Below are 19,059 nucleotides of genomic sequence, written 5' to 3' on the forward strand. Positions count from 1 at the left end.
GCCACAGAAAGGGCAACAAGCCCCAGTTGTCTGTACTGTCGCTGATTGCAACAGGAATGAATTAACACACAGAATCACAGTGTTGGGCCGGATCTACATGGTTTCATGGCGCTCTCATTGGGGCATTCAGTTAGCCTTTGTGAGAACAGGATGTTAGGCGAAATGGGCCTTTGGCCTGATCCTGCAGACTCTTCTGTCGGCTCAGCAATGTCCAATGCACAGGGCAGGACGCGGTGTCTGCCTGACTTCGACAGAATGCCATCAGAAGGCGCGAACTCTGGCACAAGGGTGACCCCCACTTAGACGACCACAGAAAACACGCAGGTAAGGATGGGCAAACATGTCAAATTCGGTTTCTCTTTAGGTTTCTCGTTTTTCCATTTCTACACATTTCCACATTTCCACATTTTTCTTAAAAAGTCATGAAAACTGGCATTTATTCCTCCTAAAATACACGCATTTCTATATAACTTTGCAAAGCACATTTTCCCCAAATACAACACATTTGTGTATGTTACCATCACTAAGAGGCATTTTTTTTAAAAATGCACCCTCCCAGTATATGCAGTTTCGTCTAAATTCCTGGGCCAGAGGACATTTCAAAATTTGGTGTGGATTTTGAAGGAGGGCTTTGTTGAAATACGATGCAAGCTTTCATGGAGTTTTAAATTCAGTTATTGATGTTGAAGAGGAAAGGCCCCTGAGCGAACACATTCAAAACTTGACGAGAGTGGAAATCTGGCCTTTACTCCGATATAGCAGGGGTGGAGGGCGACACCCTCCTTCCAGATGGTGTTGGACTCAAACTCCCATTAGACTCAGACACAGATGATGGGAGTTGGGAGTCTAGCAACATCTGGAGGAAGGCCACAAGTTCCCCACCCCTGAACTAGACACATGTCCCAACCAATCAGGGGTCACATATTAAATGCTTATTAAAGCAGGGAAGGGGAGCCTGTGGCCCACCATATTGTTGGACTACATCTCCCGCCAGCATGGTTGGGGAGGATGGGAGTTGTAGTCTAACAGCATGTAGACGGCCACAGGTGCCTTGCTCTCCATGATATAGCCCAGAGCAACACAAACCATATGGGCTTAGGATGACGCAGCTCCAAGATCGGGAGTTTGAAGTCCCAGAGAACAAGGAAGAAAGCATATGTGCTTGTGTGAGGGCAACAAAGTCTCTCTCTCTCCCGCATTCAAATCTCATGCAGCCATGGGGAAGTCCCTCTCTAGTCCTTAGCTTTCCTGTGCTCTTCCTGCTGGTTTTCTCTCACCTTGAAGTAGGAACCAGTCAACACTTGTGTCTTTTAAAAGCAGAGGCGGGGAATCTTTTTCAACGGCAATGGGGTGCAGGGGACACAATGGATATCCCAGGAGGCCCTTCCAGGTGACTCAAAAGTTCCTGGAGACAGAGAAGAGATGGGCCTGGGAGCCTCATCCAAGTCAGCGCTGCTCTTTTGCAGAAGAGATAACCAGGAGCCCATGGCTGTGCAAGTGTCTGCTTTATTAAAGAGACGTTTTCAGAAATAGACAAGGACAGTCCGGCTCTCTCTCAAGGCTGAAGAGGGGCAAGCAAGGCTTGTTGTGTTGAGACCCAGGTTGGTGGGGGGGAATGGGACACCCCCTTGGTTGTGTTGGGGACACTGACGTTCCAGCGCATCAACGGCAAGTAGACAAAAAGGAAAACAGGGGCCCTGGCCTGACCCACGGCAGCAAGCAGCCGTTTCACCGTGACACTCCAAAATGGCACTGCAGAAAAACAGCTGTCCCAACGTGGCTGTTTTACAACCCAGCCGCCTCTTGTGCTCGTGGCTGCGGACCTTCGCTTCTTCCTCGCTGGCTGGAAGGTAGAGATGGGGAAGATTGCAAGGCAAAGCAATGGGGGAAGAATTGAGGGAGGGAAATGATATTGGAAAAGGGGGGGAGGAGGAGAGAAATAATGTCCCCACGGTGGAAGGGGATGGAGGAAGAGGAGCCAGAGTTAATAAAATGACAAAAACAAGCCCCTCTGCTCGTTCTCGGCAGCTTCGGCGGACAGTAGGGAGAGAGAGGCGTGCCTCGGAGGCTGAGTCTTTTTAAATAAATAAAAGAGGTAACTGAATGATATATTTACAAGACCACACAGGGTAGGAGAGGGAAGGGAAAACTCAGAGGATGCTCCCCACCCCAAAGCAGCAACATGCTTCACACAGGACTGTCCACTGAAATGCCACCTGGCAGCAGCTAATGGCAGCCCAAGTGCGCAGGCAAAATAAGAAAGGCAGGGTGGGTGAGAAGAGTCTTCTTGGTCCTGGCGGGCCAACCGACAGCAGGCCAGCGCCACTGAGAAGGGAGAAAGCCCTGGCCCTGTTGTGCATTGAGGGGAGGATCACAGGGTGCTCTCCAGCGTGTTGTAGTTGTCCTTAAAGCTCTTGAGCTCCAGGAAGTGCTTGGCTCTCTTGCTCTTCTGGCTGGAGGGCAAGTAGGTGACCTGGATGGTGGTTGGGCCGGAAAGGTCAGGCGAGAGGGTCAGGTCCTTAGCTGCGGACTGGTGCTGCCGCTGGCTGCTGCCTCCTCGGGCCTTGATGCTGCACCGGAAGAAAGGGGGAGAGGGAAATGAGCAGTTGCCGGATTAGAGAGCGGCTGCATAAGCACTGTATCCAGTGAAGCCCATAGATGCAACTAACTTGGGTTCGTTCATTTCAGGAAGAGGAGATGCCAGGATTTGAATCCACGACCTTCCCTTTGCAAGGCAGATGCTCTACCGCTGAGCTATGGCTCTTGCAAAGTGTTGCCGGTTTGTGCAAGGGATTTACAGGTCTCCCGGGACACTGCACAGTTCTCCCAGATGGAAGGAGGTGATTATCAAAAGAACAACCCCAGCCTCAGGACTTACATTGCCGCCAGCTCATACAGAGCTTCCTGGTACTTGAGGAATTCCGTCTTCCCGAAAGTCTGGGAAACAAACATACACACAAAAGTGGGTCAAGAATATCAGGTGGTTTAGCATTGTGGGTCATTTCTGCTCCGAAACATCTCACTCTCCCCCCCCCCCACCTACGAAGCATAGAGGCAAAAAGAAGACATAAAGAATTCAGAGTACAGTGGTTCCTCACAAGACGAATGCCTCGTAAGACGAAAAACTTGCAAGACGAAAGAGTTTTTCGTATGAGTTGCTTCGCAAGACGGATTTCCCTATGGGCTTGCTTTACAAGACGAAAACGTCTTGCAAGTTTGTTTCCTTTGTCTTGAAACCGTGCATTCAGGGGGTGCAGCTGCGACTTGACTTCGAGGAGCAACTCATAGCACGCGGTGTGGTAGCCTTTTTTGAGGTTTTTGAAGAAGACTTTGGTGATTTTTGAAGCTTTTCCAAAATCCGTACTTCGCAAGACGAAAAAAATCGCAAGACGAAAAAACTCGCAGAACGAATTAATTTCGTCTTGCGAGGCACCACTGTACAAGAGCATCAGGCACACCCCTCAGCCCCGCTTCATAGAGAAATGTAGCTTTCTGGTTCCAAGAGAACGGGTGATTGCGGAGTGTTCCAACCCCGTTTAGCTGGGCATTGGAGAAGGAAGGGACAAAAGATAGAGGCAAAAGGTGGCCTTATCAGCAGCACACGTCATGGGGATGGGGAGTCAGGGCATCTTTCACTATGCACCATACAAACACATATACACACACACATGTCCCAAACTGAAGGCCAAGATGATCTACAAGGAACATGTGGATTCTGTCAGCTGGGTGTTGTGTCTATCAACACTGTTGTCAGAGCAAAAGGCTATCCTGGCTGCTACCACAGTCGACACAGATTAAATACGCATACAAACAGAAATGCCAGGCGCAGGCCACCTCTGATCACGCCAAGGAAGTGAACGCCTGCAACAAAAGCAGGTAGCTGGGGATTCCCCCCCCCCCCCAATAGCTGCATTCCTTTCTGGGTAACACATGTCAGCGGTGGGCGGGGCCAACGGCAAAAGTGGATGGGGCAACAGATGTAAAATGTTAGGTAAAGGTAAAGGGACCCCTGACCATTAGGTCCAGTCATGGCCAACTCTGGGGTTGCGGCGCTCATCTCGCTTTACTGGCCGAGGGAGCCGGCGTACAGCTTCCGGGTCATGTGGCCAGCATGACTAAGCCGCTTCTGGCGAACCAGAGCAGCGCACGGAGATGCCGTTTACCTTCCTGCTGGAGCGGTACCTATTTATCTACTTGTACTTTGAGGTGCTTTCGAACTGCTAGGTTGGCAGGAGCAGGGACCGAGCAACGGGAGCTCACCCTGTCACGGGGATTCGAACCGCCAACCTTCTGATTGGCAAGTCCTAGGCTCTGTGGTTTAACCCACAGCGCATAGTTCCTACACATAGCACTCTTGATTCACCACCCAGAGAAGGAAGTTCTAGGACACCAGGCAAAAATATCAAACAAGGGCACAAACCAGGCAGCTGGGGGATATGGATGGGAAAGAGAAGAATCCAGAGGGCCAGATAAAGGTTGTATTTGTGTGTCCCCCAATGTTCACTACCCCTGATCTAAAGGGGAAAGGAGGCAGGACCCATTTTAAGGCTGTCCGCCACAGGAGGAAAAGGAGAAGCCAATGCTTTCAGTGCTAGTGCATCAGTTTCCCCCAGCCCTACGCCCTCAGGGATTAAAGGAGTTGTGATTTAACAACGTTCTTGGATTCCCATCAACCTCAGCAGTCAGCATGGCCAATGGTCAGAGATGATGGGAGCGCAGTCAAGAGTTCTCAAGATGCTTTTGAAGTCCCAGAGTCCCGTTCCACAGCACTCTGGGCAGAGACTACTCACCCCTGTGCCGTAACGGGCGCTCTCGTACCCATCCAGGAGTATGTCAATCAACGTCTTGCGGACGCCTTTGAAGGGGGTGCTGGAGTTCCGAAGGTCCACCAGGTAGGCCCGGAAGTTCTTTCCGATCAGGGATCTGGGGTGCCTGCCTTCAGAGGAGAAGGGGATCTCTATGGTGTGTAGGGGGGAACAGAGAGAGTGTGAATACGAGCAGGAACTGTAGCCACCAGGCCAGCCAGCTTAACATTTGTTTGCTTACCTGAATCCCTGATGGCATCCAAGGCCTTCATCCTGTACATGTAGTTATAGCAAACTGCAATAAAAAAAGACAGCCCAGAGGCCTGAGTCAGTTTGGCATCTCTGTGAACATTCATGCCCTCTTCTCCCACCCCCTTGGCGTGAATTAGGAAACAGTACATGGGCTTCGAGGCGACTCCAATTGAAGGAGGCGAGTGTCGTCGTGGGACAGCAGGCGGGGCTCATACTTGATGTCCTGAACCCGCGATAGTCGGATGTCAATCTCCTCCTTCAGGCCCTGGGCAGGTAAAGGGGAAGGGTCAGAGGTGAGGGGCACGGCACACGGCACACACACCAAAACATCCCACAGGTATCCATAAGCCTAACAGTTTGCTCCCCTTTAAGTAGTGCACAAAGACCAGCCACCTGAGGCTGCCTCACTCTGCCTGATGGTAGGGGCGGCCCTGATCTGGAAGGCCATGGTCCTCCGCAAAAGCAGATCCAAGAAAAGCCCTTGGTCGGGATTCCAATGGGAGAGCACCAATTAAAATCTTTTTAAATGAAGCATCATGAATAGCACTGCCAATCTCCTTTCCTGGGAAAACTCTAAGTGCCAACCAGACATCGGTGGTTGCTTTGGGTGAAGTCTGAAGATAGCCACTTCCAGGGAGGAATGCGGAAGATCCAACAGACCAATAGCAAAGCTCATTCTCTGGGCGTTAACCCATAGGCAGGCAAAACAGCACTGTCAGAAAGGGCCATAGCTCAGTGGGTAGAGCACCTGTTTTTCAAGGACAAGGTCCCAGGTTCAATTTCTGGCACCCCCAGGCAGGGCTGGGAGAGAAAGACTCCCTGCCTGAAGTCCTGGAGAGTTGCTGCCAGTCAGGACAGGCAATACTAAGGTAAATGGGCCAATGATCTGACTTGGGATAAGATACTTTCCTATCTTCCTATTGAGGCAAAAGAGGGAGGGGCTAGTCAGCTTATGTTATGCTGTGACAATAAAATGGCGGTGGAGTGGGGAGAACAATGCAAAACGATATAGTACAAAGAGATAATAAACAATAATAAATATTGTCAAGTCTTCAGAGTTTCCCCTTGCCAGTAGTCATTTCACTTTCTAAACTAAACATTCCTAAACACTTATTAGGGCTGGGCGATAGAAAAACTTATTGCCCAAAACTGGTCTGAAGTCTGTATCGTTATATCAGTTTCATGATTTCTGACCTGGCAATATACAGTGGTACCTCAGGTTAAGTACTTAATTCATTCCAGAGGTCCGTTCTTAACCTGAAACTGTTCTTAACCTGAAGCACCACTTTAGCTAATGGAGTCTCCCATTGCTGCTGCGCCGCCGGAGCACGGTTTCTGTTCTCATCCTGAAGCAAATTTCTTAACCCGAGGTACTATTTCTGGGTTAGCGGAGTCTGTAACCTGAAGCGTATGTAACCCAAGGTACCATTGTATTGCAAATCACTGTGTGTGTTTGCTAGGCAAAAAATCACAATGTGGGAAAAACCGTGAAGCCAGGCAATGCTTCTCTTGATTCCAGCAGCCCGTTAACTCTGCCGGCTTAGCTCTCCGCTGTCTCCTGCAGGGGCCAGCGAATTGCAAGAGCAGGCGCCGGCAAAAATCACGATGCGGTAAAAGCTGTACAGCCAGCCAATGCTCCAGTCTTATTTCAGACACTGTAATATATCGATACATCATGCGGTTTAGCTGCTGAAATATCACAGTGCTGAAAACTAGATATCACCCAGCCCTAATACAGTACTTATTTTTATTTATACGGCTCAATTCCAGGACCTTATGCTCCCAACCAGGGATTATACATCAACCAGGGCCAGGAAGCTTTTTCAGTCAGAGGGCCACATTCCCCTTCAAGAAAAATGAACATCATATTTTAGCTGCAGTTCATTCATTTTCAACTTTGCATTCTTGTTATCAAAAAAGCATGCCTAGACATTCCATTGGTGCCCCCTTAACCTAGGTTTAAGGTGTCATTTAGCTCCTAGCTTTCATATTTCACTTTCTAATGCTGCTCCTGTGGTTTCCAGCAACTGATATTCAGAGGCAGAGCCACCAACAGCTTTATCCTCCATGAATTCGTCTCTTTGAAAGCCATCCACTTTGGTGGCCCTCCCTGCCTCCTGTGGAGCGAGTGCAATTGTTGAACTATGTGCTGCACAAAGAAGCACTTCATTTTACCTGGTCTGAGTCTTCTGTAGGAAGAGAATCCCAAGGGACAAGCAGAGAGGCCTGGAGGGCAGCATACAGCTCATAGACCCCGAAGTTCCCCAGCCCTTCTAACCCTAAAACAGGGTTGCCTGCCAACAAACCTTTGGTGCGTGCTGCCCGACTGGCACATGGGGGCCACGGCGGGACTTCATGGCGAAGCGCATAATCTGCCTCTTGACAAATATGAAGAGTAGCACAAAGACCTGGAATAAAGGACAGAAAAAAAATGCTGAAACAATATCACAGAACTGAAGCAATCCTGACCCCTTCCCACAATCTGCCCACAGGGATTTACTTCCTCCACGCTTATAAAGTACAGTGGTGCCTCGCAAGACGAAAAGAATCCGTTCCGCGATTCTCTTCGTCTAGCGTTTTTTTCGTCTTGCGAAGCAAGCCCATTGACGGCTTAGCGGATTAGCGGCTTATCGGATAAGCGGCTTAGAAAAAGGGGGGGGGGGAGGAAAAAAACCCCGCAGGAACTCGCAAGACATTTTCGTCAACCTTATTACAGTGATATCTCTGGTTACATACTTAATTCGTTCCATAGGCCCGTTCTTAACCTGAAACTTCTTAAGCTGAAGCACCACTTTAGCTAATGGGGCCTCCTGCTGCTGCCACGATGCCAGAGCACGATTACTGTTCTCATCCTGAAGCAAAGTTCTTAACCCGAGGTACTACTTCTTGGTTAGCGGAGTCTGTAACCTGAAGCGTATGTAACCCGTGGTACCATTGTATTATTATAACCTGGGCATCATGCCTGAGACGTGAGAAGGCACCACAGTACAGAGCACTGGAATGGCTGGTTTCCCTGTAGGGCCAGTTCTGGGCAGTCAAGACCCATTCAAGGAAAAAGAAAGCAAAAATGGAAAGGATTTAGTGTGAGTTTTGAACTTGCAGAAGGATCCTTTTGTGCAGAATGTGAAACTAGAGGAGTTCTGTCATTGTAGCTCCAAAAAGCTGGAATTCTTTTTCCGCAGGTGGCATCAACCTAAGAGGGATCTGCAACACGTCCAACCTGCCCCACAGATGGAAGACATCAAGGTGTTCGTGTAGTGCTGGAGAGGACTAACAAAGGTCATTCCAGCGCAGAATCCTAGAGTTGGAAAGAAGCCCAAGGGTCATCTAGTCCAACCCGGTGTGATGCAAGAATCTTTTGCCCAACGTGGGGCTCGAACCCGCGACCCTGAGATTAAGAGTCTCATGCTCTCTAGCAACTGAGCACAAGCTTTCGTGTTGGTATGTGTGAGGGGGAAATTGATGCTGCCGTAGAATTTGTGAAGCTTTCTCAAAAAGCTGCGGCTTCTTTGCAGGCTGTTCCGGCTGCTGCTACCTCGCAGGGTTGTCGTGGGGGCAAATCTGGGAGCTCCTACCTCAAAGGGTTGTTCTGAGGACAAATCTGGGACGCGGGTGGCGCTGTGGGTAAAACCACAGAGTCTAGGGCTTGCCGATCAGAAGGTCGGCGGTTCGAATCCCCGCGACGGGGTGAGCTCCCGTTGCTCACCTGCTCCTGCCAACCTAGCAGTTCGAAAGCACATCAAAGTGCAAGTAGATAAATAGGTACTGCTCCGGCGGGAAGGTAAACAGCGTTTCTGTGCGCTGCTCTGGTTCGCCAGAAGCGGCTTAGTCATGCTGGCCACATGACCCGGAAGCTGTACACCGTCAGTCACGACTGGAAATGGTCAGGGACCCTTTACATTTACCTCGCAGGGTTGTCGTGGGTGCAAATCTGGGAGCTCCTACCTCACAGGATTGTTACTCTCTCAAGGAAAACACTTCTTTGCATGCCTGGGGCATACAAACTAAAAGCCATGACACGAAAGGGAAAAAGGACTGGGAGGGAAAAGGAAAAGAAACTCCGACACTGTTTCTTAGGGAACAGTTCTGCGCTGAGCACTGTATTTAATTTACTCTGGGATGGTTGAGTCTTCATTTTGTTTCAAAAGCAAATGGTGTTAATGGCCTGGAGGAACTGTGGAGTTGGAAGGGACCACAAGCGTCTAGTCTAAACCCTGAAATGCAGGAATCTTTCTCTCAACGTGGGGCTTGAACCGGTGACCCTGAAATTAAGAGTCTCATGCTCTACCACCTAAAATGCAAGTAAGCAGTCCTCTAATATTTTACATATGGGACACGGGTGGCGCTGTGGGTTAAACCACAGAGCCTAGGGCTTGCTGATCAGAAGGTCGGTGGTTCGAATCCCCGCGATGGGATGAGCTCCCGTTGCTCGGTCCCTGCTCCTGCCAACTTAGCAGTTCGAAAGCACACCAGTGCAAGTAGATAAATAGGCACCACTCCGGCGGGAAGGTAAACGGCGTTTCCGTGCACTGCTCTGGTTCGCCAGAAGCGGCTTAGTCATGCTGGCCACATGACCCGGAAGCGGTACGCCGGCTCCCTCAGCCAATAAAGCGAGATGAGCGCCGCAATCCCAGAGTCGGCCACGACTGGACCTAATGAACAGGGGTCCCTTTACCTCGCAGGATTGTCGTGGGTGCAAATCTGGGAGCTCCTACCTCACAGGATTGTTGTGAGGGCAAATCTGGGAGCTCCTACCTCGCAGGATTGTTGTGGGGGCAAATCTGGGAGCTCCTACCTCGCAGGATTGTTGTGGGGGCAAATCTTGGAGCTCCTACCTCGCAGGGGCAAATCTGGGAGCTCCTACCTCGCAGGATTGTTGTGGGGGCAAATCTGGGAGCTCCTACCTCGCAGGATTGTTGTGGGGGCAAATCTGGGAGCTCCTACCTCGCAGGATTGTTGTGGGGGCAAATCTGGGAGCTCCTACCTCGCAGGGGCAAATCTGGGAGCTCCTACCTCGCAGGGTTGTTGTGGGGGCAAATCTGGGAGCTCCTACCTCGCAGGATTGTTGTGGGGGCAAATCTGGGAGCTCCTACCTCGCAGGATTGTTGTGGGGGCAAATCTGGGAGCTCCTACCTCGCAGGGGCAAATCTGGGAGCTCCTACCTCGCAGGGTTGTTGTGCGGGCAAATCTGGGAGCTCCTACCTCACAGGATTGTTGTGGGGGCAAATCTGGGAGCTCCTACCTCGCAGGATTGTTGTGGGGGCAAATCTGGGAGCTCCTACCTCGCAGGATTGTTGTGCGGGCAAATTTGGTAGCGCCTACCTCGCAGGGGCAAATCTGGGAGCTCCTACCTCGCAAGGTTGTTGTGAGAGCGAAACGGGAGAAGGGAAGGGCATTAAGAGATAACCGAAATAGCGACGGGGCCAAAGGCGTGAATGTGAAAAAGAGAGACCCGGGGAAAGGAGGGGAGGCGCGTGTTGCCATGGCGACGCTGCGGTTTCCCCCCCCCCCGCGCGCCCTTCACGGGACCCCCCAGCCCCTCGCCTGCCTCCCTCCCTCCCTCCAGCACCCCGAGAGGGGCCGCCCTTCCTTCGCCGCTCTTCTCAGCCGCGTTCGCTCCGGCCGCCGTTCCCGCCGGGCGTTTGTCCTCACCAGGCTCCCGTAGGCCATGATCAGCACCACGTTCACCCCGGAGAGCCAGTTGCTGGACTGGGGAGGGGGGGAGGAGGAGGAGGACGAGGAGGAGGAGGAGGTCGAGGACGCCGCCATCCCCGGCCCTGGCGCCTGGCCTGGCCCGGCCGCCCGAAAGGGCCACACAACATGGCGGGCGCTGAAGCCGGCCTGCGCCCCCGTCACGTGACGCGGTCCCCTAACACCTCCCCGCTCGACTTCAGACTTTATGGTTTCCGGAGGGCGGGAGAAGAGGAGCGTCGGGTCAGGTGACCGGAAGAAGGCGATAACATATAGGGGAGGAGACATAGAGTGTGTGTGTTGCGAGGGGGGGAGGCGGAATAATACCAAATTCTCGACAGAGGGAAGCGGGTATTGGGGAGGGGGCTGGGAATATGAGGGTCACGTGGCCCGGCTAGTGGGGGAGGTTACAGGGGGCGAGTGAAGGGCTGGGGTTACCCCCTGAGTGGAATGTGAGCGGCATTTCCGGTTCCCAATGGGACGTCGCCACGTGCAGGACCAACTTGGAGAGAAAGGGATAGGGTCAGTAGGTACACAGGATTTCTGTAACGAAAAGGGAGATCTGTGCTCGAGATAGGGCCCATTCTCTAATTTACGAGGGGGCAATTGGTGACCCTTCGGTTGTTGTCAGTCTCACATCCAGCAGGGCCAGTGGTCAGGGATGATGGGAATGCTTTTGAATTCTGGTGCTGGAGGAGACTCTTGAGAGTCCCATGGACTGCAAGAAGATCAAACCTCTCCATTCTGAAGGAAATCAGCCCTGAGTGCTCACTGGAAGAACAGATCCGGAAGCTGAGGCTCCAATACTCTGGCCACCTCTTGAGAAGAGAAGACTCCCTGGAAAAGACCCTGATGCTGGGAAAGATGGAGGGCACCAGGAGAAGGGGAGGACAGAGGACAAGATGGTTGGATAGTGTTCTCGAAGCTACTAATATGAGTTTGACCAAACTGCGGGAGGCTGTGGAAGACAGGAGTGCCTGGCGTGCTCTGGTCCATGGGGTCACAAAGAGTTGGACTCGACTAAACAACAACTCCTGCCGACCTAGCAGTTCGAAAGCACGTCAAAGTGCAAGTAGATAAATAGGTACCACTCCAGCGGGAAGGTAAACGGCGTTTCTGTGGACTGCTCTAGTTCGCCAGAAGCGGCTTAGTCATGCTGGCCACATGACCCAGAAGCTGTACGCCGGCTCCCTCGGCCAATAAAGCGAGATGAGCGCCGCAACCCCAGAGTCGGCCACGACTGGACCTAATGGTCAGGGGTCCCTTTACCTTTAAACAACAACAACCCACTGTACTGCTACTTTCCCCCTAACCCATGCCTTAATGTTTAATCGCTTTTATTGTTTTATCAGAAAACTTTCTTAGTTGTGCAGTTAATAAACTAGCAAGAAAACACAAAAGCAGGAAAACTTTAAAAAACAAAGATAGTTAACTAAACTATACTGCTACGCTACACAAATTTCCTAGTTGAAGTCCTCTCTCTGCCGCCTCTTCAAAAAAAGGTCTCCAGCAACAACAGTTTTATTAACAACAACAACAGTTTTATTAACAACGGCAACAACAACAACAGTTTTATTATTTGTACCCCACCCATCTGATTGGGTTGTCTGACGCTGAGTTGCACCCAGTGCTTAGTCCTACTCAAAGCAGACCCTTTGGAGTCAATAGATATGACTAGTATAATAATAAATTCAATAAATAAACAACTTCGGCTCATGAATTTCAACAAGGGTCTACTCTTAAGTAAACCATAGTTCTACGAAACCCGCCGTGTCCAACGGGAACCGGAAGTGGCCGCTGGCGATAACGGCTCCCTATCCTACAAACCCACCTCCCCTTTTTCATCCTTGGCCATGTGAGTTCAGGCAGGGAGGCGTCACGTGGTTCCTTTAAGAAGGCGGGGCCAGGCTACGAGGGGCGGGGTAAGAGTGCGAAAGCGCGCCTGGATAAAGCCGAAGAGCGGGCGGGCGGACTCTTGACGGACAACAGCAAAGGGGGCGTGGCCCGGCCTCCCTCGCAGCCGCCCGTCACGTGACGCGGGCCGAAGCCGCGCCGCGGCCCTCCCTCCAATCCCTGCGCGCGTGTGTCACGTGGTGGGGGCAGAGGGGCGGCCCCGCGGCCGCGTTGGGTTAGTTGTCAGTGTGTGTGGCGGCGGCGGCGGCGGCGGAGGAGGCGGTGGAGACTCAGGTAAAGTTGGCGGCCGCGCCGGGAATTGCGCGCGGGCCCTTTAAGCGGCGGCCCCGCCCCTTCCCCCCCACCCACCATATCATAATAATAAATTCCTTCTTTAATACATACTTATATATGTATATCTATATTTTGTGAGGGGATTTTTTTTCCCCCTTTCCCCTGGGCTTCAAAAAAGGAGCTTTCCGTGGAGGGTGAGTAGAAGGAGGGAAAGTCCGGCCGGCAGGACTTGTTCCCGGAGGCGGTGGAGCTGCTGGGCCTTCCGAGGGAGGGAGGGGGCGAGGGCGGGGGAAGGGGGCGTGAGGAGGGGAGAGTTCCGGTCCCGAGCGCCACCGCGGCCTAGTCGGCCAGAGCGAAGCCGGGGACTTGCGTAGCGCGCCAGGCTGGGCCAGGGAGGGGCTGAGTCGGGCTGAACCAGGCGGGACCGATTCTTCCCCGCTCAAACTTCTTCGAGGTCGATCCTTTCCCCACAACCTCTGGGTAGGTAAACTACTTCCTCCCCCACTTCTTATTATGGTTCTTACTCTCATCACTATTTTTAAAGCATTCCTCCTCCTCGCCCCACCTTGAGGCCCTCTGGGCTGTTTCCGCTTCCAGAGAGCTCCGTGGACCGGGGAAAAGAGAGAGAAGAGTCTTTCTTTCCAACTCTCTCTCCCCCCCCCCAACCACCACTCTAAATCCTTTACCGCAAACACAACCCCACCCTTGACTGCAAGCTGATCCTTCTTCCCTGACAACCAGGCCTGGGGGGAGCTTCCTGCGATCGAGGTGGGGGAGACTTTTCTTTTCCTCTCTAGAAAGCCGGATCCATTGTTCCTTCCCCCCAGGACCGCTTGTTTCTGTTTCTCCCCCCCAAGGTGTAAAAAGCTGGTAAATCTGGCTGGTGGCTGTGAGAGTTAGACGACTTCTCTTTTCTGTCCCCACCGCCCGCAGATCTGTAAACATTCCCCAAGCAGCCCTTAAAAACCTGCACGTGGAAACGATTTAAAAATAAAAAAGTCAGGGGAGGAGAGAAAGTTCCTCAAGTCTCCTCTTTCTTCTTTTTTTTTTGGGGGGGGGAGAGAAACAACAGCTTGTGCCAAGTTTGCAGCAGCAGCAGCGTTCTGTTTCAGAGTAACTCTGAAGGTTGGGCTCCTTCTAGCTGCAGTCCTTTGGGCGCTGAAGTAAAGAGGTAAACTCCATTGTACAAAGCGGGACTACGGCGGCGGATGATTCTTATCAGTGGCTACAAGTCGTCATGGTTATATATTTCATCCCATATCAAAGGCCTCTGAATGTTGGTTTCCTGAGGACCGGTGCTGCTGGAACTTAAGAAGATGAGTCTCATTTGTGGCTACAAATCATCATAGCTCTGTCCTCCCTTATCAAAGGCCTCTGAATACCAGTTTCTTAAGGATCAATGCTCCTGTGCTGATGCCCATCTTGTAGGCTTCTCAGAAGTGTTTAGTTGCCACTTTGAGAACAAGATGCAGATGGGCCTTTTTCCAGATCTTGCAAGACTCTTCGCACCTTATTACTTTGTAAGTTTGAGCTGCTAGTGCATCCCTTCCTATAAAGTTATCTCATGCAAGTGGTACTTAACTTCTGAATAAACTGTTAACTGGCTATAAAACTCCCCCCTTTATTATGCTAAATAATTTTCTGGACTGTTCCTTAAACTCCTAGCTGCGTCCTTGGATTTTAAAAATATTTTTGGATACTGCCCTTCCTTTAAAGAATTCAGGATGTTGCCCTCCCCTTTATGTGGGAGGGTTACCTTCCTCTATCTAACCCTCACTGTTTTTGCTTGAGGATGAAACAGCATAACTGGCCTTGGTGAACATTGTGACCGAACAGTGTTTCGAATCCAGGTGTCTGAAGCCTGTGTTGCCCTGCTGCTGAACTTCCTTGTCAGATTACTCTTGCAACTTTGTCTAGGACACTTTGCGAAGACCTCTGGTGCCAGGCAGACAGATGGGGCACTGAAAGAACCAGGATTCCCTCGGTGCCGGAAGCTTTCAATCCAAAGGGTGTGGTGTTTACGAAAAGAGACTTTCAAATACTGCAGAGCTTCTTCTTCTCCTGCCTTTAAAAGCTAACTACCACCATTCTCCTGAGGATTCTGTCACTCAGTGGGGTTTGCGTAATGGTGTTTCTGCTTGTATTGCAGGACAGCTAGCTCATTTTTCCTCAGACCTTGGGAGTTTGTGTTGATCTCCGTCACTCTTCTCTCTTCAGTGTCCCCTCCGGCCAGGCCATCTGCTCCAAGTCACCAGTACCATTTCTAGGGCCTCCACTTTCCACATGGCAATTTCAGTTGAGATTTGGTGCCTTTGAGAAAGCTGACTGCCTGCAGCTCCATGGATAGTCCTTGCTTCTGTCTCCCATCCTTCGAACGGCCCTCTTTTTGTGCCAGAGAACTTGCATCAGTACAGCACAAACACTCTTGGTTCTGTTGTTCCTGCTATTCAGCATCTTCTCTTCTGCCTGGCTTCTTCAACCTAAGTCCTTGCTTTTCAGAAAGTGATTCTTAATAACGTACATTGCAATCCTAACCATACCTACTTTGAGGTCAATGAGGCTTGCTCCCAGGTAAGTGGGTTTAAGTTTGCAGCTTCTGTGCTTTTAAAAGACAGTAGATGGAACAGTTTAATCCTTGGAGCAATCCCTCTATAACCTATAACCTGCTGTTAATTTTTGTCTCACAGACAAGGAACAGAACCAGTGAGTGGCTGCTTTGTTGCTTATTTATTTGTTTCTCCTTTCTGAGGCTTGGGATTTGTGCGAATATTCCTTTTCCCTCCCTTGCTCTTTAGAACAAGTTGTTGGACTTCAGCTCCCATCAGCCTCAGCATGCCCAATGGTTGAGGGATGATGGGAACTGCAGTCTAGCAACCTCTGCAGGGCCAAAGGTTCCCCATCCATGCTTTAGGAGTTTAAGGGCTCAGGCATCACACAACAAAAGTCAACACTTTTGCCATTATGTCTCTCCTAAGGCGGTTCTTGTAACTAACCAAAATAATACTCTTAAACTTTTTCATCTTGAGAAAATAGAGTCCAGCAGATAAGATCATTTTTAGGTGTTATTACTACTACTAATGAATAAATCATATTTACAACTAAATATGTATGTTCTGCTATGGACACAAAACAAGTTTCAGGGTGAAGGTGTATAGCTTTTTAGTAAAGTGTGTTTGCATTGTGATATGCTGTGCAGTCCAGTCCTATGACTTCAAACCACACTCACTGACTTCAGTGGGGCTAAGTCACAGAAAACTGCACCCTTAGGTACAAGAAAAGTTTTGCTAAAGGGAAAGTTGCTTTCGCTTTTGTGTGTACCTGTGTTTTTCCGTCTATAGCCGTGAAGTTTGCCTGCTCAGGTTGCCAGAAGCATAAACACCCTGTCAAGATCACTTTCCTTTCCCAGTATCTAGTCTTTCCAGCAAAGAATAACCATCTTTCTTGTTGCTTTGTTCTTAGAACCTTGGAGTCCCAGAAGATGATTTGTGGGACCAGATCTCTTCTTTGACATGGGAGTATTCATCACTAAGGGTCTGTCAGACCCATGGCAGCCTTTCCTTCAAACTTATAAAAAAAGACTGCATATTGCTCTGGGAGACCTTGTTTGGAACTACTCAGTCCATTAGTCTAGTTAGCTCTGTATTGTCTCCACACTGGGTAGCAGTGGCTCTCTGTAGTTTCCAACAGGGGTCTCCTGACCCTACCTGGGATTAAACCTGGGGTCTTCTGCACGAAAGGGATGTGAAGCAGGGCTTTGAGGCATCTGAGGAGCTTTTTCTTAGTGTAATGATTAAGCATTCAAGCTATGACCTGAACATCAGCAGTGCTCTTGATTATCTTTTGATATTATGGGGTGTCAGATATTTAGGAATAAATTTCCATTGGGAGAGCAACACTGCCTTATCAATTCGTACTGCATAGTAATAACGGGAATCCTAGCACTGACCAATCTTACTAATTATATTAAAGATGGTTGAAGGCTTTGAGTATTGTATAAATATTGTTTCTAATGCTTAATTTTCCTGAGTGAACTGAAACCAACAGCTTTTCATCCTGGCCAAACTGTGATCTCAGATAATAGTGGCTGTTCTCCTTTAAAGAAACTCATCACATCACATCCTTCATCTCTCTTTATTTTCTTTAGCTATCTATATCAGTATTTTCAGGCTTTCCCCTGCACACAACTTATCTGGACCTTTCTGTGTTCTTTCTGAGTTTCTTTTCTCTCTCTGCAAAATCTTCTCCAGCTTATCAGTGAGTTTCTGCGGTGTCCAGTCTGGTTTGATTACGCTGTTTAACTCTTATTCTTGATGGTGCAGTGATCTGTAGGGACTGAGAAATCTAGTTGGATTCTCTCCAAATTCCCAGCTGTGGGTACTGAGGGCACCTGAATAGACCCCTCTAAGCCCCCAGACTTGTGTGGGAATGAAACTTCTTGTATGAAAGCAATGGGCAACTATAGATTTCTGTCATTGACTCAAAGGCCTACACACATATAAACAGGAAGTTTATTCCACCCACGAGATGGAAGCCGCTGGCGTTGTAATACAGGAAGTGCACTAAGGCTCCTTTTTATGCCAACTCAGGGAGGTATTTATGGTCAGGACCTGAGCATAAATAGCCCCACAGTGCTTCCCTTGGAAGGCCTTGTAATTTGTAGGGACCGAAAAGGAGTGTAGGGGAAGAGAGCTACCTCAATGTCATCTGAGTATTTTGAAGCTGCATTATACATTAACTAATTGAAGCTGCATTAATTTGTAGGATTCAGCACAGTAGAATTTGATGAAGGCTGCTGGTTTGGACAACTTTAGAAGGGGATGAGACAGATTGATGGAAGAGGGAGAGGCCTATTAGCCACGATGGCTAATTTGGAATCTGTCTGTCTCTGGATCCCTGTTGCGCTCACTTTTCTGTCCTGTTTTTGTGGCCGACTTGGGACATATCTGTCTGGTTATGTGGAGTAGGCTGCTGGAATGGATGCTAGACATTTGCTGAGATCCATCAGGGCTGCTCTGACTGGCAGCAGCTCCCCAAGGTCTTGGGCAGTGACGTCGTTCCCAACCTTTTTGGAAAGGTCTAAAAATAAAACTCTTATGGCATATTGCATGCAGAACAGGTTCATGCTAATTGTTCTTAATGTTCTCCCATCTTTGTTTTTTTAAAAAAGAAAATTCAAGTAAAACAGACTCTGAACTACAAAAGCCAGCTTATTTTAACACAAATCATGACTACAGGCTGCTGGGCTTAAGAGTTTTGTCTTCAGCAAGGTTTTTGACTTCGTTGAAGCTGTGAGGATTTGAAGGGGGGGCACTCTGTCCTGAAGCCATCCTGCAGAACAGAGGGTTAAAAGTCTGTGTTCTGTATGCAGAGCTGCTTAGCTCACTGCTGAAAAGCAGTTGTTGAGCTGCAGCCTGACCTCACTTCACTGAGCTATGGCTTTTCCTCCAAGCAAGGGAGGTTGCCTTATCTCGAGTCAGACCATTGGTTCATTTAGCTCAGAATAGTCTGTTCTTGACTGGTAGCAACTTTCCAGGGTCTTGGTCAGAGAGGGGTCTTTCCCAAGATATTTTACTGTTCGAGGCAAAGACAGGGTGGTGCAAAACCCTCCCTTTCCCATGTATAAAACCCACATGGAGTAGAAGCGGAGTATTTCGTCTGTCTGCCACACTTAAGGGCAGCAGGCCTCCAAGGCCTTTCCTTCCTGCTACCTGACTTCCTCTAACAGACAAGTTCAGTGCTAGAAATTAGCCAGGTGCGATTTGCGAGTGGTGCCGGTCCAATTGCAACCACATGGAGGTCTCTGGGTGCTGGGCTAGCAACGGACATCTCCATCTGGCTGGCCCCTCCAGCTTTTCTTAAGCAGGTAAGCAGAAGAGCTTATTTGTTGCACTTATATCACACCCATTTCTCCAAGGAGTCCATGGTTCATCTCAGTTAATCCCTACAACGGCCCTGTGAAGTAGGTTAAGAGGTTGCAACTGACTCAAGGTCACCCAGTGAGCTTCATGGCTGAGTGTGGATTGAACCCTGATCTCCAAAGTACTAGTCCAGCACTCTAACCACTACACCACACTGCCTTCCTAGAGTCCTTCTGCTACGGGGCAGCTCTATAAATTAAGTAGGT

The 19,059-nt window shown here is 49.9% G+C and overlaps 2 protein-coding genes and 1 long non-coding RNA gene across 15 annotated transcripts in view; 1 reads left to right on the forward strand and 2 right to left on the reverse strand.

The window, feature by feature from the left end:
- Positions 1–1,488: 1,488 nt before the first annotated feature.
- LOC307205695 (protein C1orf43) lies at positions 1,489–10,880 on the reverse strand. Its single transcript, XM_079958436.1, has 7 exons — positions 10,710–10,880; positions 7,364–7,465; positions 5,205–5,322; positions 5,047–5,100; positions 4,791–4,957; positions 2,879–2,937; positions 1,489–2,570 (listed from the first exon to the last, which is right to left on the reverse strand). The coding sequence occupies exons 1-7, from the start codon at positions 10,824–10,826 to the stop codon at positions 2,372–2,374; spliced, it is 816 nt and encodes a 271-aa protein (XP_079814562.1). The 5' UTR covers positions 10,827–10,880; the 3' UTR covers positions 1,489–2,371.
- Positions 9,831–10,508, reverse strand: LOC307205871. The gene is made up of 3 exons (XR_013834140.1): positions 10,380–10,508; positions 10,042–10,219; positions 9,831–9,921 (listed from the first exon to the last, which is right to left on the reverse strand). It is a non-coding gene; the product is annotated as an uncharacterized lncRNA (long non-coding RNA).
- A 1,937-nt stretch (positions 10,881–12,817) lies between the features above and the next one.
- Positions 12,818–19,059, forward strand: part of UBAP2L (ubiquitin associated protein 2 like) — a 48,908-nt gene continuing 42,666 nt past the window's right edge. For all 13 annotated transcript variants that reach the window (XM_079957932.1, XM_079957939.1, XM_079957937.1 and 10 more), the window contains exon 1: positions 12,818–12,935. The gene's annotated coding sequence lies outside the window, so the exon portion shown is untranslated. The remainder of the gene's footprint in view (positions 12,936–19,059) is intronic.

The sequence above is a fragment of the Podarcis cretensis genome (genome assembly GCF_951804945.1).
Source record: "Podarcis cretensis genome assembly, chromosome: 16".
Taxonomy (NCBI): domain Eukaryota; kingdom Metazoa; phylum Chordata; class Lepidosauria; order Squamata; family Lacertidae; genus Podarcis; species Podarcis cretensis.